At 53.2% G+C, this 22,876-nt stretch overlaps 2 protein-coding genes across 4 annotated transcripts; both read right to left on the bottom strand.

Moving 5' to 3' along the window:
* Positions 1-395: 395 nt before the first annotated feature.
* Positions 396-5,198, bottom strand: MAZ (MYC associated zinc finger protein). Of its 3 annotated transcripts, XM_070362635.1 has the most exons (6): positions 4,674-5,196; positions 3,734-4,590; positions 3,266-3,329; positions 2,819-2,990; positions 1,792-2,016; positions 1,359-1,502 (listed from the first exon to the last, which is right to left on the bottom strand). In XM_070362635.1, exons 1-5 carry the CDS (start codon positions 4,863-4,865, stop codon positions 1,814-1,816), a joined length of 1,488 nt encoding a protein of 495 aa, XP_070218736.1. In that variant the 5' UTR covers positions 4,866-5,196; the 3' UTR covers positions 1,359-1,502; positions 1,792-1,813. The 3 variants fall into 3 exon arrangements, with proteins under 3 accessions (XP_070218737.1, XP_070218736.1, XP_070218738.1); XM_070362636.1 differs by lacking the exon at positions 1,792-2,016 and having other exon boundaries at positions 396-1,502; positions 4,674-5,194; XM_070362637.1 differs by lacking the exons at positions 1,359-1,502; positions 1,792-2,016; positions 2,819-2,990 and adding an exon at positions 2,991-3,126 and having other exon boundaries at positions 4,674-5,198.
* A 985-nt stretch (positions 5,199-6,183) lies between these two features.
* KIF22 (kinesin family member 22) lies at positions 6,184-21,474 on the bottom strand. Its single transcript, XM_005888817.2, has 14 exons — positions 20,952-21,474; positions 14,558-14,753; positions 13,108-13,235; positions 12,863-13,017; positions 12,262-12,471; positions 11,941-12,171; positions 11,651-11,804; positions 11,390-11,525; positions 9,271-9,439; positions 7,962-8,130; positions 7,515-7,582; positions 6,554-6,763; positions 6,407-6,466; positions 6,184-6,319 (listed from the first exon to the last, which is right to left on the bottom strand). The coding sequence occupies exons 1-14, from the start codon at positions 21,064-21,066 to the stop codon at positions 6,272-6,274; spliced, it is 2,049 nt and encodes a 682-aa protein (XP_005888879.2). The 5' UTR covers positions 21,067-21,474; the 3' UTR covers positions 6,184-6,271.
* Between the last annotated feature and the right edge of the window lie 1,402 nt (positions 21,475-22,876).

Here is a 22,876-nt window from a genome sequence, read left to right as displayed (position 1 = left end):
TCAGGGCCTTAAGAGTGCAGGTATTGGGCTGGGGTGTGAGCAGCAGGCAGTGGGTCTGGACCGAAGGGGAAAAGCAGCATTTATGTCCAGCAACTGTTTGGGTTTCTGACCCAGGCCTCTTCAAACCTCCAGGGGCTATTCTGGGCCTGGGTGGATTGAGTATTCCCCCGAGACTCCGGAGTCCTGGAACTTGCTCCCCCGCAGCCTAGGAGCCTCAGCCCCACCCTGAATCTGGACTGCCTCGGCTGGTGCTGCCTCTGGGGAAGGAGCCGGAGCCCCAGAGCTGCACAGGGCTGAGCAAGGCTGCAACTGACTGACCAACTGCAGGCCTAAGAACTCCCTTGGGGGTGGGAACAGGGGGTTTGGTGAGAGCAATTCATTCATTGAGTCTGAGACAGGTTTTTATTTAAAATTTATTGTAATGGGGTCCGCGCAAAAGGAGGGGGTGAAGGGTGGGGAACATGCAGGGGACACCGGAACACGATGACATGGCCAGGGCCACAGCTTCTGTCGTGGGGGAGAGGGATGAAAAGAAAAGGCCAGGGCTGGAGCTGGGGTGGAAGAGGGAAGGGGGAGACACTGTGGCTGCATTCCCCCCACCCCCAGGAAGCACCTCTAGTCCCTGGATACCTCCATTTACCCTGGCCCCTAGGATTCCATCTCTTGTCCTGCCTCTGGCCCTAGTGGCTCCTTCTTTTGCTCCCCTTGACTTGTTTTCCCCTGACAGATTCTTAAGCAGGATGATGTTCAGGGCCTGACCCCAAACAACCCCACCTGATGAAGGTACAACCTTTGCTTTCTGCCCCCTCTCAGATCTCACCTTTCCCCATCTCTGGGACAGAATCTTTGATTTCCCTCCTTCCTCTCCTCCCTCCCCCTGGAAAAAAAAAAAAAAAAGCACCAACTCCCCAGGGAGGGGCAGCAGACAGTAGGGGCAGGGGCACCGGAAGGAGGAGAGCAAGGACCATCGAGGGAGAAGGCTCACAATCCCTGGAAGGGCAGGGCAGGGGGTCACAGAGAGGAGAGGGGGTGAGGGCAGTGGCCACTCCTGTCCTCTGCTCCCCCCTGCCCACTGTCCAGGGGACTTCAACACAACCAAGGGAACAGGTGTGTGTGGGGTCAGGTTTCATAGGGAGGAGAGAGGAGCAGGAGAAACAAATCGTTAAAACCTAGCGAATTCCCCTAAGAAAACATTTCTTCCTCCTTTCCTTCTGGAGGCTCCTTGGTTGGTGGGGGAAGTAGTGAGGAGTTGGTGGGAAAAGAGAGGGGAAGAGGAGATGGTACCGAGGGACTTTCCTCCATTCTCCCCTCTCCCCCCCACCAACTTGGAGCTCACCAGGGCTGGGAGGGAAGTGGCTGAGAGCTCACAGGCACCCCCTCGGCCCCAGAGAGGGAGCCCACGCCTGTGGGTGGGGCTGCCACTGCTGCTGCTGCTGCTGCCGCTGCCGCCGCCGCCGCCATTGGACAGACCTCACCTGCCATTGGACAGACCTCACCTGTACCTGCAGGGTGAGAACCACCAGGAGATCACAGCGCGATCTGAATGGCAAGAGCCTTGCCCCTTGCCCCAGGTGCCCTCCCCTGGGACACAGCCGTTGCTCACTCCCTGTTAAGATTTCGGCCTGCATCCTTACCTCATTCTGCTGAAAGGCCCTCCCTGGTCCCAGAAGTCTCCCTAACTTGGGGATAGCTGGGCATCCCTGGCCTTCCTAATATCCCCTATCGGGTCCTGTGAGCCCCCTCGTCCCACGCACCCCATCCCACCCCCCCCAGCCATGCCCCACGCCTTGCCTGGTGGGTGCGGGGGTCCCCCTCAGCAGGTGGGCTGTGGCTGGGGGGCATCTCCCGGGACAGGGGGGGCGGCCCCCCCCAGATGGGTCTGCATGTGGCCGGCCAGCTGGGCAGGGGTCTTGCAGTGCACGCTGCACAGCTTGCACAGGATGCGGTCAGCCCGCGGGGCCTGGAGCCCATGGTCCTTCACCGCGTGGATGCGCAGGTATGCTGCCGTGGTGAAGCCTATTAGGGGGGTGGATGGGGATGGGGGGTGGGGGTCAGCCAGGTGGAGACCCCAGAGACGGGGTTGTTCTCCTAGGCTGGGGACGCCCTCCTCAGATGGCCCTGTCCTCCTCCCACCACATCCTTGGTAGCCTGGGGCCAACTACTCTGCTGGGGCTGGGGGCGGGGAACAGCCCCCCGAGTATGGGAACTGGGTGAATGGTGTTGGCTTCTGGGCCTTGGTGTCCCCAGAGTCCATTCTCTGTGGCTGGGGGATCTCTCCCGGGGTGACAGGACACTGATTCCTAGCCACTTGAAGAGTTGACCCTCAGCAGAGACGGCTGTGTCCCCTCCCTCCAGTGCCCCATACAGTCTCAGCCCAGTTACTCAGTGGAGTGAATTTGTTTAAAAGCAGCTCCCTCTGCTACTGAGACAGGGCGAGTACTTTGTAAATCTCTGCCAACGTACTCCACTTGCCCCAGGAGCTGAAGACAAGAACTTGTGGCTGCACAGCTGAAACCTTGCCTGCCAACCCGTGGGAACTGGCTCTCTTGACCACTCCTTCCTCAAAGCAGTCGTGCCCCCTCCCATCTCCCCACACACACCCAGGAGTTGACTCTTTCTGGTAGATCATCTCCTCCAGCAATGACATCTTAGAACTTAGTGATGTTCAGTCGTCCCAACGTTCCTTCATGTGCTTTCTAAAGGGCTCTAGATGCCACGAGCTCTTGGCTACAGCACCTTTAACCCACATCTGTGGAAGGGCCTCTGGTTTTGTCCCCACCCTCTGTCCCTGGCCCTCCCGGCATCTCTCAGCATGTACCTTTGTTGCAGAGCTCACAGACATGGTGAGGGCCCTGGCTGTGCACCTTCATGTGGTCCGAAATATAAGCCGAGCTCAACATCTTGCCACACACATGACATGGCACCTTCTCCTCGTGTCGTACTGTGTGGGCCCGCAGACGATCCTTCGTAGCAAAAGCTGCCTCACATTTCTGGGGAGGGGGGAGGGGCGTGGGGGTGTCAGGAGAGTTAAAGCTTCGGGGAGTGGGGCGAGGGGGGCAAGAGGTTAAAGGAATCAGAGCCTTGGGGGTCTTTGATCTGTAGGAAATGGGAGTGAGATGATGAGGCCTTGAAGAAGGGATGAGAAAATGGAGTGAAAAAGCAAAAAAGAAGAGAGAGAAAAAGGGGCTCTGAGAGGCTGAACTCAGACAACTACAATGAGGATCAAAATCATGAAAATCAGGACAGGAGGAGGCGGGCTTCCTACCTCACATTTGAAGGGCCGTTCTGTTGAGTGCACTTGTCTGACGTGACTGTTGAGGTGATCCGGCCTGGGGACACGTTGGGTTTGGGGTTAGGGCCCTGGGGTGTGGATGGGTCCCCGAGTCTGCCTAACTCGGCCCATCAAGCATTTGCAAGGGTCCCTGCATTTTCTCCCAAGCCCAGGGATTCAGAGTCCAGGTCAGGCAGGAAATCCCTCCTCTCGCTCTAGGCGGCCTCGGCCTCCTCCCACTCGAAGCACTCCTACAACTGAAGGACCCACCTCCTTTTGCTAAGGACCACCCCCTGCTCCCTGGTAACCGGGAGAGGCTTGCCTCCCTCCTCCCTGGGAGTGGCTCCCCGGCCCCATCCTCAGAAAGCTCCCTCCCTCCCCGCCAGCCGAGGCCAGGCCACCTCCACCGCCGGCCTTCCCGCCCTCCCCACCCGCCCAGGGGGCGGCCGAGGCCGTGCACACCGGGAGAAGCTCTTGCCACAGTGGGAGCAGTTGTAGGGCTTGTGCACAGCGCCGTCATGTGAGCGCACGTGGTAGCTCATGCGGTCCTTGCGCTTGAAGCGCTGCTGGCACACCGGGCACTGGTAGGGCTTCTCGTCCGAGTGCGACAGCTTGTGTCGGTTCAGGTGGTACACATCGCGGAAGGCCTTGCCGCACATCTCGCAGGCGTGGTTCTTCCGGATGCGCTTTCCCGAGGCGGTCGTGGTCACCACGCCACCGGCGGCCACTGCGGCCGCTCCGCCGCCGGCGCCCGCCTCTCCCCCTCCCCCGCCGGCTCCGCTCAGTTGGGGCACGCTCAAGAGGCTTAGGGGCACCATGGTGGGCATCTTCATAGCACCCGAGGGGACCCGGCCGGCTTTGGCTCCGGTGTGGATGGCCTCGTGCCTTCGGAGGTTGTAGCCGTTCTTGAACTCCTTGGCGCACAGGGCGCAGATGTAGGGCCCCTTGCTCTTTGTCTTCTTCTCCAAGGCAGATGCGACCGGGGCCACGGCGACCGTCGAGGTTGGGGCAACGACGGCGGTGGCCGCGGCTGCGGCGATGGTGGCGGCAGAGACAGGGGGCGCGGCCTCGGCGGCGGGCGCCGACACCGGCGGGGGCGGCGGAGGAGGCGCCGGGGGCTGCTTCAGAGCCGCTGTGTCCACAGTGGAGGCGGCGGCTGGGGCCGGGGGCGCAGCAGCAACGGCGGCGGCGGCAGCGGCAGCGGCGGCGGCGGCCGCGGCCGCGGCGGACTCCTGGGCGGCGGCGAGGACCGGGAGCAAGTCCACCTGGAGGGGCTCGGCCGCCGGGGCCTGGGGCGTGGGTGGGGGCGCCGGCGCGGCCTGCGAAGACAAGGCGCCGTGTGGGCCGCGGCCGCGGGTCGGCGCCCTCCCGGCCCGGCCCGCCACGGCCGGCCCCTACTCACCTGGAATGGACTCTGGGCGCAGCCCTGGGAGGCAAAGAAGCGGGACTGGAGCTCAGCCCCGACCTGCAGGGGGTTCTGGGCGTGACCCTGAGGTGGCGGGAAGGAGTTCATGAGGCCGCCCACCCCCCGGGAGTCCAGGCCCAGCACGGGGAAGGGGGGGGCCAGCAGCGTGCAAGGGAACACGGGGAACATGGCCTCGGCCACGGCGGGGCCCCCGGGGCTCAGCGGGGGCCGGGGGCGCGGGCCGCACGGGGCCCGGGCTCGGGGCGCCGCCCCCGGCCGGCCGGGCTGGGCCGCGCCGAACGCATGGCCCGCGGGCCGCCCCGCCGCCCGCGCACCCCGGCCGGCGGGAGGGAGGAAGGAGGGCGCCTGGCGGGCCGCGGAGCGCGGCGGCGACGGCGGCGGCGACGCCCCCTGGGTGGGGGCGGGAGGCCCCGCGGGGCCGGGGGCCGGGGGCGGGGGCCCGGGCGGCGGCGGCGGCGGCGGCGGTTGGAGCCTGGCGGGGCGGGGTGGGGGGAGCGAGGGAGCAGCCTCGGCCCCCGCCGCGCGCGCCCAGCCGGCGCCTCGGGGAGGGGGGGAGGGCGCGAGGGAGGGAGGGGGACAGCTGCGCGCGCACCGGGCGCGCGGAGGGGGGGTGGGACGGGAGGGAGGGCGGGCGGGAGGGGGTGTGGGAAGGGGGGGTGGGGCGGGGGAGGGGGTTGTTACCTGGAAGATGAAGCTGCTCCAGTTGCCGGGATCCATGGCGGAGGGAGGGAGGGAGGTGGCTCGCGCTCACCCTGGGGCGGGAGGAGGAGGAGGCGGCCGTGGGGGAGGGGGAACCCGGGGAGGAGGCGCGCGGGGCGGGCGGGAGGGGGGAAGGAGGAGGAGGGTGGGGGGAGCGGAGCACACTGCGCGCGGGGAGGGAGGGCGGGCGGGGGGCGCGAGGACACACAAGAGGCTGGAGCGGGCGCGAGCGCGAGCGCGCGCTAGGCCCGCGGGAGGGGGGAGGTACAAGAGGGACTCTGGCGGGAGGAGGGACAGGGGAGCCACCCAGCAGCCGGAGTCGCCCCAAGCGCGAGACCCCTGAGACGGCCGCTGATTGGCTGACGATGGCGCAGGTGGTGGGCGCGCGGGAGACGGGGCGGCTTCTCTCTCCCCCCCCTCAAAGATTCCACCCCCCGCTTCCCTCCGCCAGCGGCCGTTATTCCGCGCGCACGCGCACAAACTCGCTGCCGCTGTCGAGCGGGAGAATAGGGGAGCGCGCGCCGGGTTACGGATGGGGCGGGGCTAAGCTCTAAGCGCGCGCCCGGTTAACGGTCGTCGTCCGAGGACTTTCTCGGGAGCTTTTTGTTTCTTCTCGGCCACCGTCCCGTCCCCCTCCCACTCCAGCGGTTTATTTACAATCCTGCGCTGCTTCGTGTTTTCCCAAAGATGGCGCCCAAAGAAGTTTACCGGCTGAGCTTGTGGCCCATCCCAAGGGCAATTATACCCCGGCCCCGCCCCCGTAGTCCCAAGAATCAGGCTGAAGCAATGGAGTGAAAACTGTATTTACAAGACAAGCAGTTACACAAGGACTTAAAAAAAAAAAACGGGGGGATGCAAAGGAGGGGAGCCGGCAGTCAGGAGGGGCCACAGCCTTGGCCCGCGGCAAGACCCAGGATGTTTGCCTGCAACACAGAAAGGAAGGGGAGAGCAGGTTTAGAGCCGGCAGGGCACAAGCCAGGGGAACAAGGGGGCCCGAGCCGCGAGCTCACCTTCAGGAACGACTCCATCTGTTTCCCTGATATACCCTCCACGCGTTCCAGGTCCTCAACCTGGCAGGACAACAGCGATGGGGAAGGGTCTAGGCCAGGTTTCCCCCACCCAACTCCATTCCAGGACTGTCCTCCCTGGGCCATTACCTGGCTGAAGGGGCCATGGAGCTCCCTCCAGCCCACGATGAGCTGAGCCTTCTTTTGGCCAATGCGCTGCAGGCTGCGAAGATCACGGGCTGAGCCTTCGTTCAGCAGATCTAATATTTTTTGGCGACCATGGGCCAGTAGCTCTGGGCTGATCTGCAGCTCCCAGCCGTCCTCAGCCTTCTCTGGCTGTGATGCATCCAGGGACTCCAGCTATGAGGCAGGAGGTGAGTGACAGAAACAGCAGAGTTTGCTGTTCGGCCCGTGGCAGTGAACCGCTCTGGACTCCTCTGCCAAGGATAGGAGTCTTAACAGCAGCTACCCGCCCGCCCTCCCCGGCCTCTATTTCCCTCCTGTCCAGTGTCTGTCCCGACACCCCTCCCTCTTGTCACTCTGGCGTGATTCCCAATTTATCTGATCTGTGAAAGAGTAGAATAGAGTTGTGATGATCAAATGAGATAATGAATGTAAAACACACAGTAAGCTCTTAAATCTGGTCCCTCATTTCTGAAAAGGAAAGAGTAAGTTCTTTCATCTTCAGGAAGCCACATAAGACAAAGTACTCAACAAATGACTCTCAACTGATGTCATCTCAGTTTAAAAACTGAGGTGAGTCTTTCAGTGTTATTTCTTGACTGTTTAGTTGTCTGCCTAAGTGGGCTCTGTAGTTTGTAGAGGGCAGGACCCAGGCTACACACTGTGCCAAGTAGCTGATAGAGTGCAAGCCATGGGAAGAAAAAAAAATAACAGGTGATGGACAGCCATCCTGCTAGGTACATTCATATTACCACATTTCATCCTAAATGCGCTGTAAGGCATTCTGAGGGTGAGCAACATGGAGGGGTTGTAAATAGCTGATAAGTGTTTGGAGAGGCCACGTAACTCTGTGGCCAGTCCTCTTCCCACTAGAGGTCTCTGCCTCTCCTGGGCTCTAGGTGTAGCCTAAGCCTGCAGCTGCTCTCACCTTTCTCTTCCGGCCTTTCTTCTTCAGGATATGGATCTTCGCATTTGGGGATGCTGCCTGCTCCTGAACTGAAAGTAAGAATCATGAGCTGGAGTCAGAGCAGAGGCCACTTTTCAGCCCCCCGGTAGCCATTTGGTCTTCCATTACTGATTCCTCAGTTCCCCTCCACCCCAAATTAACCTTCTCTTTTGTTTCCATTGGATCTTTCTCATACTTGTACATGAAGGTAATCTCAGTTGGTCTTTCATGATAATCAGTCATGCACTGGTCAGTCTACCCCACTGTACTCAATGAGAGCAGTACACCCAGCTCTTATTTCATATCCACTTTCCCCCTTTCCATCATGGTGGGAGGACATGAGTGACATAAGGACAGCTGCTCCAAATACTACCTTCCTTCCAAGGTCTCGGTTATCTGAGCCCTTCTGGCCCCTACAGCCAAACTTACTCAGTTGTAGAGGCATTACCACTGCCTTTTTGAGGGGCTTAGCCACTGTGACTGTACGGCGAGCAAGGGGTCGGAGCATTGTGGTAGAGTAGTTCTCTTTCTCCTTGGGATCAGCAGCCTCCTGGGCCAGCACTTTGGCTTCTAGTTCTTTTTGCTTCATCTTAAGCCTCTGTTAGAAAGGATCAGGGAGAGAGATGATCCAGAACCAACTTTAAGGCAGTGGGTTAGCAAAGTGAGTGTGCAGGGCTCCAAGGCCTTAGAAGAGCAGAGTGAGCACCAACAAGATAAAGTACCAGGACAATTGGAGCCCAGGGTATTAAGGGCTTTCTAATGATCAGGGAAATAGATGGGGAAACAGTGCAAACAGTGTCAGACTATTTTGGGGGGCTCCCAAATCATTGCAGATGGTGATTGCAGCCATGAAATTAAAAGACACTTACTCCTTGGAAGAAAAGTTATGATCAACCTAGACAGCATATTAAAAAGCAGAGATATTACTTGGCGAACAAGGGTGCGTCTATTCAAGGCTATGGTTTTTCCAGTGGTCATGTATGGATGTGAGAGTTGGACTGTGAAGAAAGCTGAGCGCGGAAGAACTTGATGCTTTTGAACTGTGGTACTGGAGAAGACTCTTGAGAGTCCCTTGGACTGCAAGGAGATCCATCCAGTCCATCCTAAAGGAGACCAGTCCTGGGTGTTCATTGGAAGGACTGATGCTGAGGCTGAAATTCCAATATAGCCACCTCATGCGAAGAGCTGACTCATTGGAAAAGACCCTGATGCTGGGAGGGATTGGGGGCAGGAGGAGAAGGGAACGACAAAGGATGAGATGGCTGGATGGCATCACCGACTTGATGCAGAAGAGTTTGGGTGAACCAGGAGTTGGTGATGGACAGGGAGGCCTGGCGTGCTGCGATTCATGGAGTTGCAAAGAGCTGGACACGACTGAGCAACTGAACTGAATGATCAGGGCTGCCCAGAGGTGGAAGGAGCTTCTTTGTGAAATACTGAAGGGAAAGGCTATTCAAGCGGAGAGTCCTGACTTAATTTGATCCGGGTTTTAGCAAATGGCAATGTCCTACACTTGTACCTGGAATTTTTTTCTCTTGCCCCCTCACATAGGATCTCAATTATTTTTCAAAGTTCAGCCATATTAAGGACATTCAAGCAGAAGCTAGAGAACTGAGGGATTCCAGTGTTGGGTGAAAACTGGATGCTGGTCCAGCCTTTCCGGTCCTTCCCTATCTGAAGATCCTCTGACTGCTTCTCAAGGTCAGCAGGAATCCCAGCCCCAACCTTCAACACTTACCTCAATTTCCAAATCCTTCTCTTCCACCGTCTTCATGAGCACCATCCGCTCTCGCTTTGGGGTGCTCAGCAGAGGGGTCCCCTGGCTCCCCTGGGAGCCCAGCAGACGGTCCAAGCTTAGAAGGCGCTCAAGCATTGCCGGATCCATGCTGCTTAGCTTCTGTAGAGGGCTGAGCACACAAAGAGGTTACTCCCCACTTACCTCTTCTCTCATCATCCTCTCCAGCAGCAGGATTCCCCTCATCCTGCCTTAACTTGGTGTTTCTATGGTTCTAGAACCCTACTATTAACTTGCTGGCAACCCTGTACAAGTTATCCAGACACCCTGGGTGCAGTGTCTTCTTCAGGTGAATGGGGATCAATCACTACTTGTTCAGGTAAACCTCTCAAGGAGGCCAGGAGATCAAATGAGAAGAAGCATTTCATGACCACTGAATGGCAGGTATTCATGGGATCTAAGACATCCCCCTGCCCTGAGGCACTCACTGTCGAACAGTAAGAGAGCATAAGGTGACTGCAAGGGCCATCAGTGTGCCTGTTCATTTGGAGGAGCAGTTGGTGCAAGATTCACAGAGGAAGTCATTTTAAGCAGGGCTCTGAAAACCCCTGAAGACCTCAAATGCCAAGCCTTTCTCCTGTGGGCAGTAGGAAAAGCCTATTCAAATGGAGACCTGACTTAATCTGAACATGGTAACATTTGTTCCTTCTGTCTGGAATTTCCCCCTCAATGACAATTGAGATCAATGACAATCTGATCTCAATTGTCATTCAAAGTCAGTTTGATGCTACCTTTCTGGTGATGCCAGCTTGGCTGTGTATCTTCTTTCCTACACTATGAACTAGCTTCTCAAGGATAGAAACTGCCCTGTTCTTTAGATACAAGGGCCTCGGAGAGCAGGATTAGAAAGTACAGGTGAATACAGAAGTCATTTCTTCTTTCCTGGCTGTAGCAGAACAAAATGATCCTCCTTATCGTGCTCTGTACTGTCCACCTTTCGTCATATACGACGTTCCTGTCTTGCTTCCTCTACTGAAACGTGAGCCCGCTGAGGTCAGGGTGTGTTTAGGTCTGATGTGTCCCTATCTGGCAGAGACCTTGCTTGTTCACGTGTTTTACAGATGCGCATGTGTATATGTTTCTCTTGAGTCTGTACACATAGGAGAGGGGACTGCTGACAACAGTTTAAGAAGGACAAGATCGAGAGATGGGGTTCCGAGTGAACACAAGTACCCAAGCGCTTTTTGCCATCCTTTCTAAAATAGTGAGTTGGTCAAAAAGTTCCGGTTTTTCTGTAAGATGCTATGAAAAAACCTGAATGAATCTTTTGGCCAACCTGATACAACTGTCCCCTGGGGCAGAATGTGCACTAATCCTTGGCCTCCTCAGGTCACCTCTGTTCAGTTGTCTTAGGACTTAAGAGAGTTGAGAAGCTTTATTGGAGCTAGGGGTAGAAAAAGGACAAAGATCAAGATGCAAGTGGTTCATTGGAAGGCTAGGTGGCCAGACACAGAAAGCCAAGACCACTGAACAGGGGTGACTTGAACATGAGTGCATACTGGGCCATGAGGTGGGGCTATCAGAACAGGAAAGGAGGTCACACACCTCCCTGGTTTAGAGAGGCCTTGTTTGGATTGAGGGTAGAAGCAGGGCAAAGTTAGGACAGCAGCTGACCCCATGGAAAGTTACAGAAAGGCTGGACCCTGGACACACAGACTGAGTCTCAATGAGACATCTTTCTTTTTATCTCCTTTGCTCTGCTTTATCCTTGGGACCTGAAAGACCTGATCCTCATTACTTCTTGAATCAGAAGCGAAAGTGCTCATCCTTGAAACATTGGTGCCAAAATGTGAGATTTTGCTGACTGCCTAAATGAGTTGGAAAATAGAAAAGGGGGATGGGGGTGGCGGCTAGGAGCTCAAGGAGCCTCCTTATGACCCCTGATAGCAGCATCAAGGCTGGAGATTGCAATGAATTCAGTAGAGTAGGATTTTGGCTGAATCCAGTGGAAGAACAAGTTCACAACTCAAGGATCCAACAGACTAAATCCACAGCCACTCTGCACCCAACCCAGACACAACAGGAAAGGGAATATGCCCAAGACCCCTCCCTCTCTGCTCACCTGAGTTTCTGGGAGGCAGAGGCTGGAGCTATTGGGAGTTCGGGACTCTCAGTTTCCTCTTCCTCAGGGCCTCGGGCTCTCTTTGCCTCTGATGGGCCTAGCAGTTCTTTCTGAGACAATTTAACAGGTGCCAAGACTAGGGGAAGATGGCAGGGTGGGGAAAGAGGGGGTGTCAATTTCTGTGCTGATCCTTGGTGGATTCAGCAAACTCCCCAGGTATCCAGCCTTGGCCTGTCCACTCCAGTCCACCCCAGTCCTCACCAGGAAGCTGCAGGCTCTCATTGGTAAAAGGCCGGTTGATCACCTCCTTGGACCTGGCTGCAAAGTTGAGTGCAGAGACTGTGTCCAGATAGAAGCGTCTCTCAGGGGCAATGTTGGCAATGAGGATGCTGTGAGCTGAGCCACCCAGAGAGTCCTGAGAGACAGCGACAGGGCAGGGTGGGTAGGTCAGTAGCCTCACCTTCCCCCTCCCTGACCACTGCTCCCCGATACCCCGGCAGGCCTGAGAACCCCCTTCTCCAGCCCCTTTTACCCGAGATGGGAGGCCTGACCTGCAACAAGCGAGTGAGCTTGCTGTCCCGGTAGGGCACCCGAGGGAGGCCCTGGTTCAAGGCATCCACCACCTTGCCTAATACAAACAGGGAGGTGTTGATGGCTCCACTCTCCTTCAGCCTCAGGCCCTTGTTGCCTGTGCGCCGGTTGTCCTCTGAGCCAGCCAAGTCAATCAAGTAGAGTTTCCCTTCCCGCTGGCGAAATGGGGCCAGGCGTTCTCGCTGATCCACCTGGGGGCAAGAGCAAGGGCCCCCATTTAGTTCAAATTCCGGGGGCTCTGCAGGTCCTCACCCCTGTCGGGGGTGGAGGAGGAGTCTCACCTTAACCAGGAGCACAGCATGACTGCGGGAAGAGCGCTGGTTGAGCCGGGTGGCTCCCACCGTCCGATTTCGACTGGCTGGCAGGAAGTGCCGCTCAAAATCAGCAAAGCTAGTGATGGGCTTCTGCGTGAGGCCCGGAATCAGGATATTTCCTCGGCAGTCTTCTCGGATCACCAGGTCTCCCGATGAAGGTTCCAAGAGGTCTAATACCTATGTGAGCAGTGAGGGGTAGGGCCAATTCTCCACTTACAGGCTGCCTACTTCCTGCCTGTGGTTCTCATTTTCTTTGCTGGATTCTCAGAGTTGTGCCATCTACTACCCCAACCTCTGTCTTTCCAGGTGTCCTTGCTAGATCAAAGCTTCATGTTCCAGAACCGGGTCTGATTTTTACCTTTTGTTTCTTCCCTCACCAGTCAGAAAGGGCCCTTGAGGACTTCCCGGTGGTCCAGTGGCTAAGACTCCACACTCCCAGTGCAGGGGCCTGGGTTCGATCCCTGGTCAGGGAACTAGATCCCACATGGCAACTAAAGATCCCACATGTGCCGCAACTAAGACCCTGAGCAGCCAAATGAATATTTAAAAATGGGGCCAGGGGGCTCACCTTTTCCTGGTAGATCTCTAAGTAGGACATAGTGACAGAGAGGGCCCACGGCCGGCCCTCAGCACCCTCCTCCCTCGTGAGCTGCAGGAGGTCCATGAGAGCTCGAGGAATCACCCCAGGCTGTTCTGGGCTGCCCAGCATCGTATGCGTCTTCCCTGGGGAAAGAGTAGAGAGAGCTGTGAGATTTTCTTCCCCATTCCCGAGTCCCTTCTGGCCCAGGGCTGCTCTGTATCTGGCCTCCTCACCTGCCCCTGTGGGCCCATAGGCGAGCACACTGGCATTCTGCCCTTCCAGCAAGTGCCTCAGGATGGGCTGCACCGATCCTGCATAGATGTCCTGCTGAGAGCTCCTCTCCCCGTAGAAAGCATCAAACCTGAGGGCAGGAAGAAAGGCGGGACTCAGTGGCGGGTTCCATTCTCACCCAGGTCTAGAGGATAAAACTGGTCTCACATTTAAGGGTCTCTATTCTTCTTGCACAAAGATCTAAGAAAGTGCCCACTGAACACCCATTCTGTCCCAGTCTCTGTATTGCTGTAGAAACACAGAGAGAAATAATTTGGTATTCCTGCTCTTAGGAGTTCTGCAGTCTGGTGGCAGAGATACCCACACTTTGCTGCGACTCAGGAAACAAAGATGAGAATGCACTAGAAGGAGTAACATTCTGCCTGGGGAAGGAGGATTTTTGCCAGAGAGAGAAGAGAAAGATACTCTAAGTGTCAAAAATAGCACACAAGACGTGGTATAAAAGGGCCAGGCTTCCCAATCCTTTTTCACATCAAAGAATTTATAGCAAGTGGCATCTGTACACCACCATGGAGTAAAGACTAGATGAGACTTGACACACCTGAGGCTTAGTCACTGTCCTCTGATGGAGAAGCTTTGGTTGAGGCAGGGATTAGCACAGATATAAGTGGAGGGTAGCATGTGCTGGGGGAAATGAGGCTGGAAAGAAACTGAAGCCGAGTTGTCAAGGGCCTAGAACAAGGTTGGCAAACTTTTTCCATAAGAAGCCAGATAGTAGATATTTGGGGCTCTGTGGACTACATGGTTCCTTTCACAACTGCTCACCCGTCACTGTAGTCAGGCAGAAAGCAGCCGCAGATAGTATGTAAATAAATGAGCATGACTATATTCCAGTAAAGCCTTATTTACACAAAGTCTGCTGACAGATTTCACCTGCAGATCTTAGTTTCCCATCCTCTAGCCTAGAATGACAGGCCGAGGAGCCTGAACTTTAAATCTCCCAAGGAATTTTAAAATAGCTGTGAGCTCTATCCCCCAAACGTGGGTGGTCTTATCTGACACCACCCAGCCGCAGCCTGGGTTGGCTAGCTGGTCTATGTTTCCCCAATCCTTCCCACCCCTCCCCAAAGGGCCGAGCTGGACTCCCTAGCTCGCCTTCGCTGCTCCTTCCCCAGCTGCTGCTCCTTCCCCACTTTGGGCCTGCTTCCCTCCAAGACTGTGAACAGCAACGTGTGTCTGACTCAGCCTCTAGCCCTTCCTACACTCTCCTAGAGAGGCCCTATCACAGTGGGCACCCGTGAATATTACCTGCAACGAAGGTGTGGCAAACAAAGCTGCACGAAGGAAGGAAGAAGGATCCTCAGGAGGAGGTCTGAGAAATCGCTTCTGGGTAAGTGATAGTGTGAGCAGGCCTAGGAGAGAGATCGGGAGGGAGTGTGGCCTGAACCTTACTGGTATTTGAGAGTCTCCTGGTGGTTCCTCCAGTTGGCAATCTCCAGAGAACAGCTGTCCAGGCCCCGCACACAGGGGGTGTCGTTTTCTCCAGCTGTCCCATCCACAAAGGGCCGCAGTCTCACAGCTACCCTCACTCGAGCTGGAGGTGGGCGCCGGCCAGCGCCCACCTTGCTTAGCCGACAGCGACCGGCTCCTAGAAGATCATTTTTAGGTGTGAAGTATGGTGGCAGCTTTGGTGAGAGATAAAAGTAGGAGTGGGCTTCCCAGGTGGCACTAGTCGTAAAGAACCCACCTGCCAATGTGGGAGATATAAGAGACACAGCTTCGAACCCTAGGTTGGGAAGATCCCCTGGAGAAGGGCATGGCAACCCACTCCAGTATTCTTGCCTGGGAAATCCGATGGACAGAGGAGCCTGGCGGGCTACAGTCCATAAGGTTGCAAAGAGTGTGACACAACTGAGCACACACGAATACACAAGGGTAGGAATCTTGGAGGTGGAGGTAATTGAGCTGACCCCTGAAGAATGAGTAGGGTCACTGCCAAGCATGTGCAAAACGTATGGAGGGGTGAAAGCACGGCCCCCGTGCAGAACCGCTAAGGCAGGACTGTGTGTGTCCTGTAGGTGAGTCAAGCACAGAAAGGCAGGATGGAAGAGAAAGATGAATCAAATACACGGTCTCAGGCAGGGTGCAGTGGGGGGCTGAAGGAGAGAGATTATCTATGGCTGGAACCATAAACCAGATCGTGTACTTAGCAAACATTCACATTTATGAAGCACTGGCTAAGTGCTGCTGCTGCTGCTGCTAAGTCCCTTCAGTCGTGTCTGACTAAGTGCTAGGCACACTTTAACTTCCGTGGTGTCCCTGAAAGCTAGCTTCTGTCAGTCCTATTTACCTGTGAAGATGCTCACAGAGGTGCAGCCGTTCTCCAAGCACCTCGGTGTCTTAGGCCTGGAGCCCTGTGGCTATAACTGTATCTTGAACCATAACCTACATTGTGTCTTCTTTGCTATTCAGAGGAATAAACAGGGCCTAAAGGCTGAGTAAAACCCCAACATCTTAGTAGACTAAGAGACTCCCCCCGCCCACCCAGAACCTTGACAACAGAGGCAGGGAAGGAAGCCTGAAGACTGTGTCCCAGAGATCCCCCTGGGAGGGTCGGGGGACCACGGCTCATTTCAGGGGATGCTCTTTGAACCCTGGCCGTGCTGGGTGTGTCTGCGAGGTTGGCCTCTGTTCCTATCCTCAGTAAGTAGGTATAAGTGGGTGTAAATTGTGATGTGTATACAAATAACCTAAAGGATCTAAAGATTCTGCATTTCTAGCAACTTCTAGGTAATGCTTATGCTGCAGTGGGACATTGAATTGTCAAGGTGTGGCAGACCAGGACCTCACGGGATTTTTCTAGGATTAAGGAAGTGGACATTTGCCCCATCTAAAAACCAGTCACTGAACTCCCTGACCTTTCCGTGCCTCTATTCTTGCCTGGAGTTTCTTATATATATAAGTTTGTACATACATACATATGTCCCCCTGCACAAACTGTTAAGTATGGTTTTCTCTCTGTGGAGGGTCATGTGGGTTTATTTTCTATGTTACCCAGTTCTGTAATGCTGTAACATTTGTAGTAAAAAATAACAGGACTTCCCTGGTGATCCAGTGGTTAAGTGCTTCCATTACAGAAGCTGTGAGTTCAATCCCGGGTCAGGGAACTAAGATCCTGCATGCCAAGCAGTGTGGTCAAAAAATTAAAAAAAAAAACAAAAAAAACAAAAAAAACCACGACACTGTGGACAACTTTGGAAAGGATAAAGTTAAGAGGCAGCCTCCAGTCCCACAGCTTGCAAAGGCACTAACATGCAGTGCTTCTCTGCGTTAAGTTTTCTGTTTAGTTTGCTTCTCATAATTAAATCTAAGTCATCTGGCAGTGGCGGGGGAGGGGGGGGAGTTATTTTTATCATCAAAAAAACACAAGATACAACTGGAAAAAAAAAAAAAGGGCTTTTCTTTCTGTGAGCTGAAAAAATCTATGAGGTAGGTATTTCTGTATTTCAGATACTATACTACAGCTGATAGCTAACAACAGAATTCAAATCTAGATTCCACCTCCAAAAATCTGCTTTTAATGAGGATGTCGTATTGCCTCCCTGTCACATACCAATTGGGAAAGTTCTTGGTAGCTCTGACTCTCCATTTTTGCTGGCGGTGGCAGCTGGTTGCTGGGACCCACGGACCTCATATTAAGGTAGCAGGCTGGTATCTGTGGCCAACATAGAAGCAGCAGGACAGGCTACCCCAGGAAGAATCTTTTATGTAAGTAAGGTATACCCACAACAGACGGCCTGTTCCAAACACTAGGCCTCCGTTCCTTCATCTGACAAATGAAGCTAGCAACCCCATTTCTCACTTTAAAGTTTACGAAGCACTTGGGCATCGAGTTTTCATTTGACCCTCATGGCAGTCCTGAAAGTCAGAAGGAAGTAGAAACATGCAGATGAGAAAACTAAGACTGCAAAGAGGTCAATGACTTCTCAAAACTGTGTGCAGGAACTTCCCCTAGCCTGTCTTTCCCAGGTTTTTTTCAGTGACAGCAGGGATAGTAGATACAGAAGCACTCAAAGAAGCTCAGTGAGCAGTACAAGGGGAAGGGGAAGTCTGTGGTGATGCAGAAAGAGTATAGACTCTGGCTAGACAGAGCTGGATTTCAATTCCAGCTCTAACACTTATCAGCTTGTGACCTTGGGCAAGTGACTTAACACCCATGAGCCCCAGTTTTCTTGTCTATAAAATAGGGCGAGGAGGGCCTTGGAAGAATCTTAATGAGGATTAAAAGAAGTAACATGTAAAATGTCAACACAGTAACTAGTACATAGTAAGTAGGTTGGTAACAATTCTAGTTAAGATGGCCTAGGTTCAAATCCTAGCTCTGCCACTTAACAACTAACTAAATAACCTGGGGAAATGATTTTCCATCCCTATGCCTCAATTTCCACAACCTGTCAAAATGAGGATAAATAAAAATACTTGTTGGGTTCTTATGGCAGTAAATAAGGTCATTCACATAAAAGTGCTTAGAACAGCAATAGCATTGGTGTGTGTGTATATGCTCAGTTATGTTGGATTCTTTATGACCCCACAGACTGTATGTAGCCTGCTAGGCTCCTCTGTCCATGGAATTTTCCAGGCAAGAATACTGAGTGGGTTGCCATTTCTTAGTCCAGCGGATCTTCCCGACCCAGGGATCAAACCCGTGTCTCTTGTGTCTCCTGCCAACTGGCAGGCGGATTCTTTACCCCTGCGCCACCTAGGAAGCACAACAGCACTGGTACTTGATAAAAACCCAGTAAGCATCTTGTTATATATTCATCCATTTTCCAAATGAGGAAATGGCAGCATAGAGAGGTTAGCTAGCTTGCCCATAGTCAATAGCTAGCTAGTGACAGAGCTTCAGATGAAGGTCTAACTCTAAAGTGCATTATGTGATTCCTGGGCCTTCTTAGACCCTACATCCTCATGGGCCTCAGAGTCGGAGACAAGTTCCTCTACTAGCTGTGTGACCTTGGGAAGGCTTGTTTCTTAACCTCTTCAAACCGCAGTTTCTTTTTTTAAAAATAACAGTATCTACCTCATAAGATTGTGAGGAGCCAGAGAAATAACGTACATACAATGTTTTAACACAGTACCAGCATAAGCACTCAGCAGATGTCAGCTATTGTAATTACACATTTCTCTTGCTACTCCCTTCAAGGCAGCAACTCACTCCTGCCCTCATCATTCACAGGGTCACCAGTGACCTCTTTACTGCTAGAGCCCACAGCCGGGTTCAGTCCCCATCCTGTTCGACTTCCCTGCAGTATTCAACACCCCAGATCCACTTTCCTTTGGAAAATACACTTTTCCCTTAGTTTTCCTGCCACCCACCAGCTGTCTAGTCACTCCTTAGTTTCTTCCAGTCTTAGATGTTTTCCCTTAGCTCCTTCTATCCTCTTTCTAGATCAGGGTTGCTCAATTCCTGCACTATTGATATTGTGGGCTGGATAATTCTTTGGGGATGGGGCTCCCCTATGCATTGTAGGAAGTTTAGCACATACCCCACCACCATGACCACTGCAACAACCAAAAACGTCTCCAGATATCACAAGTGTCCCCATGGAGAACACAATTGCCCCCAGTTGAGAACACCATTACTGACTGACTAATTTCACAGGCATGTCACCTGTGCTCCTGACTTCAATTACCATCTCAAGGCTAATGACTTCTAATTGACACCTCCACACCAGAGTGCTCTCTGCTGCCCTGACACCTCCTCTTACATGGTATTTCAAACTCCACTGTCTTAAACTGAATCCTTCCCCATCCCTCTGCAACCCCATCTTCCCTCTACGCTCTCTAACGTAAATAAATGGAACCAACCCCAAAGATCGGAGAGGCTTTCTTAACTCCATCTTCTCTCTCATTTCTCACACCAGTTCTTCATTAACATATGTTAATTCTACGTTTTTAAAATAAGTCCTCTTCTTTCCTACTGTGCAGTCTTTGCCAAGGTTGTCTTCATTTCAACAGCCTCCCAACTGGTCTCCTTGCCTCCAGTCTCATTCCCTTCCAATCATTCTCCCTCTACTTCCTCCCTAGCTTCTCCATCACACTCTCCTGTAGCTGTGCATTTGTCTGTCTTTTTCATCTAACTGTGAATTCAGTGAAAACAAGTCTTACTTGGCTTGCCTTTATATTCCCAACATCCAGCACAGAATAGGCTCTCGGGGGTATTTGCTGAACAAAGTAAGATCTGTCAAATGAATACCATAAACTGTGGCCACTGCCATTCTTCCTCCACAGCTCAGAGTCCAGGGGAAGTTGGAAGGAGGCACACTCACACAACTGCCAATGGTAGAAGAGTCTATTTCACCATAAAAGCCACTTTGAAAAAAATAATATATTTTTTTAAAAAGTCACTTTGAGGTTGGGCGAAGTTAGCACTTCTAATTATTTCTAATTTCCCCCTCCTCCCATGATTCCCAAGCTTCATTCAACTTAACTCTTCTTTTATTGATTAGGAAATTGAGCCAAAGAGAGCATCTTTGGCCTCTCTTTACAACATAAGAAATAGATCAATTGGTGGTCTTTTCCATCCAACAAAGCCTAGCAAACTTCTATCCAACCTTTGAAACCCCCCTCAAATATCACTTCCTTAATGAAGTCTTCCTAGAATACCCAAGAGTTTACTTCAGATTCTGTGTTCCCTATAGTAGTTTATACATACCTCTCATTGCTTTTCACTATGTTATAGATTTTTATGACTACTGATACAGACTAAAGATCCTCTAAAGAAGGGACAATATTCACTCAAGCATTTTTGTGATATCTACAATGTACCAGACACAGTGGATCTTGGAAGGCTGAGGGGAGGTTGTGCTCAGATGGCAGGAATATCATGTGCTTGGGCAAAATGGTTAAGAGCAGAGACTCTAGAATCAGATTTGCTGAGTACGAATTCAGACTCCACTATTTACTGGTTGTGTTAACTTTGAGCAAGCTTTTTAACCTATCTATGGTTCTTTGGTTTCTTCATCTGTAAAACAGGAACAATAGTAAACTACCTCATACCAGCACGTAGAGATTAAATGATTATCACCATAACGTACTTACAACTGTGCCTCACTCCTATCAAGGGCTCAACATGTGCTTGACATCCTATTAAATAGCTTTGTTTCCAAACAGGGCCCGACAAACAGTAAGGTCTCAGATAAATTCTATGGTGCCCATTATAATCACTGACCAGAATTCAGTGTACACAAAGACAGAAGAGCAAGATTCTGAATGTCCTAGTAACCTTTCCAACAGTTCTGACTTGCAGGGCTACAAGAAAAAGAAACAGTCCCTACTTCCCTTTTCTGTGATAACAGCACATCTTATGCTGTCAACTCACACTCTGCTGCAGCCCGTCTGAACCTCTTACCTCTCTCAGGGATCTCCCTGAACCCAAACAACACGTCATACAGGAACTCTTACCCCAACCAAACGTGTATCTAGATCCCTTTTGTCCCTATGGTTAGAGAATAAAGTTAGCTACTTTTCGCTCGCTTACTCCTGTAATCTTCCGAGATGGGTCACTGTCCCCATTTTATTAACAAAGAAAACTGACGTTCACAGGGAAAAGTGAGCTGGGGTCAAAACTGCGCCGGAACTAGGTCTCAACCCGGGTCTACAGACGGACAGCGAGAGCAGGAAGCAGAACTGCGACTCCCACCCACACTCCCAGCTTTCTCCTCCCCGCCCCCGCGCCATACCGCGGTCTCCGGAACAACTCACCGAGCCCACACTGGACTCCGACCCATCGCCCCGCAAGACTCCAGGCTACAGCAGCCGCCCTGCCCGAGTCGGGCTAACTTACCCGAGATCGCCGCCGCCATCTCGCGTCGCCTCCGCGCCGGGAGCCCCGCGTCCATCCCACTCCCCCACTGGGCCCGCCTCTCTATTCGAATTTCCCGCTGCCCCGCCCTCTCCATTGGTTTTCACCAATCACGGCTACTCGTCGCCGGAAGCTCCTGTATTTGCCTACCACTATCCCGCCCTCTAGGGCTGGCCTCCCGGTCTTTCAAGAAAGTTTCCCCTGGAGGAGAGCGCATGCGCGTACGTCGGCTACTTAGCCGTTGACGTCGGGCCGGCGCTCCCGTGCAAACTCCGCCGCCCTAGGCTTTCGCGACAGTGGCCGTCTGGGCCACTAGTGAACGCTGCGGCGTCCTGGGCTCCGAATACCTTCTGGTTTCCAGGGGTAGGTTTGCGTTAAGTGTAGCCTTTTCGCTTCATTTTCCCCCTCAAATAGCTACGAATTGTGGTATGAATTGAGCAAAGGGTGATCGAAGGCATTTAATTGATTTATCGAAAAATTTCTCTGAACTGAATAAAGCTTTCGCTATTTTAGTGGCAGAATAAAAGCACGTTACAGGAATAAAGATGTTGCACGGAAAGGGAATTATTCTAAACGACTGGCAGTGATCTCCAGCTTTACAGGTTCTTGCCTCAGAAGTTGTTTCTCGCCTTTGTGGGGCTGGAATCTTTTTATTTGGGCACTTTGCCGTCAGGGCCAGTCAGCGGTGTAGTCACTGATTTAGGTCAGGACCACGCTGGCTAGATTGTGGATAAATCACGTTGCACTCACTTCTTGCTGAGCCCAAAGCCACTCTGAGGTGTAGAGGCCAGGTGACCTATGTCCTCTTACGTCCTATGTCTGAGCCTAGGAGACCAACTCGGAGGTTCTTTATTTTGTAACTCAGCATGTCCCTGGTCTGTCTAGGCCTGGTTCGTCTCTTACTCAGTGACTTAAATCTTGGTCAGCTTCACCCTTGCCCCCATGTCCTGTGGATCTAGTCTGTTAAATAGTTCCCTAGAGGAGGAGCCAAGATGGCGGAGGAGTAGGACAGGGAGAACACTTTCTCCCCACAAATTCATCAAAAGAGCATTTAAACGTCGAGTAAATTCCACAAAACAACTGAATGCCGCAGAGGACATCAGGCACCCAGAAAAGCAATCCAACTCTTCAAAGGAGGTAGGAAAAAATATAAAAGACAAAAAAAGAGACAAAGAGGAGGGACGGAGTTCCGTCCCGGAAGGGAGTCTTAAAAAGAGAGAAGTTTCCAAACACCAGGAAACCTTCTCACTGCCGAATCTGTGCGAGCTTTGGAAGCACAGAGGGCAACATAACAGGAAGAAAAAATAAATAAACAATTAAAACTCAAGATTGCGAGTCCTACGGTAACTCCCCAGCGGAGAAGCAGCGCAGAAGCCTGCACGCGCCATTAACAAGCGGGGCTGGGCAGGGAGGCACAGCGGGCTGCATCGCTTAGAGTAAGAATCTGGCCTGAATACCCTGAGCACTATCTGAGCGAAATAATTTGGGCTAGCAAACCAGACTGTGGGATATCTACCACGCGGAAAAGCCAGCCCCAACCTAAGACACCGCCAGGCCCGCGCATGGAACAAAGAATTGAACAGAGATAGCCGGCTGCAGACCTTCCTCCCGTGACAGACAGCCAGAGCCGGAAGGGGCAATCGCAGCCCCAGAGAGACATTATCTATAAAACTGTAAGCAGGCTTTGCTAACTAAAACTTCTTGGGGTCTGGACGGTTAACATCTGCCTAAGAAGGTGCGCGGTTTTACGCCCAGGTAACTGAGTGGCGGGAGGCGATAAGTCGCAGCATTGGCGCCGCCAAACACCTCATCACTTGAGCTGCTCGAACCTGGGAAGAGCACAATACTCAGGCCCAACTGAGTCTGCGCCTCTGAGGACTACCCGAGTGCCTGAACCTGAGCGGCTT

Source organism: Bos mutus, chromosome 25, assembly GCF_027580195.1.
Source record: "Bos mutus isolate GX-2022 chromosome 25, NWIPB_WYAK_1.1, whole genome shotgun sequence".
In the NCBI taxonomy this organism is placed as follows: domain Eukaryota; kingdom Metazoa; phylum Chordata; class Mammalia; order Artiodactyla; family Bovidae; genus Bos; species Bos mutus.
Note: the sequence above shows the minus strand (reverse complement) of the source record. Positions and strands in the feature narration are given on the sequence as shown.

Bases quoted from the DNA above. Each gene is read 5' to 3' on its own strand.
- MAZ (XM_070362635.1), bottom strand. From the start codon at position 4,865: ATGTTCCCCGTGTTCCCTTGCACGCTGCTGGCCCCCCCCTTCCCCGTG. The intron at 4,591-4,673 runs GTGAGTAGGGGC...TTGTCTTCGCAG, and splicing joins GCGCCCAGAGTCCATTCCAG to GCCGCGCCGGCGCCCCCACC. The intron at 2,017-2,818 runs GTACATGCTGAG...CCCCCCTAATAG, and splicing joins CTGTGAGCTCTGCAACAAAG to GCTTCACCACGGCAGCATAC.
- KIF22 (XM_005888817.2), bottom strand. From the start codon at position 21,066: ATGGAGAGGGCGGGGCAGCGGGAAATTCGAATAGAGAGGCGGGCCCAG. The intron at 11,805-11,940 runs GTCAGGCCTCCC...GCTGTCTCTCAG, and splicing joins AGCTCACTCGCTTGTTGCAG to GACTCTCTGGGTGGCTCAGC. The intron at 9,440-11,389 runs GTGAGCAGAGAG...TTGTGTGCTCAG, and splicing joins TCTGCCTCCCAGAAACTCAG to CCCTCTACAGAAGCTAAGCA.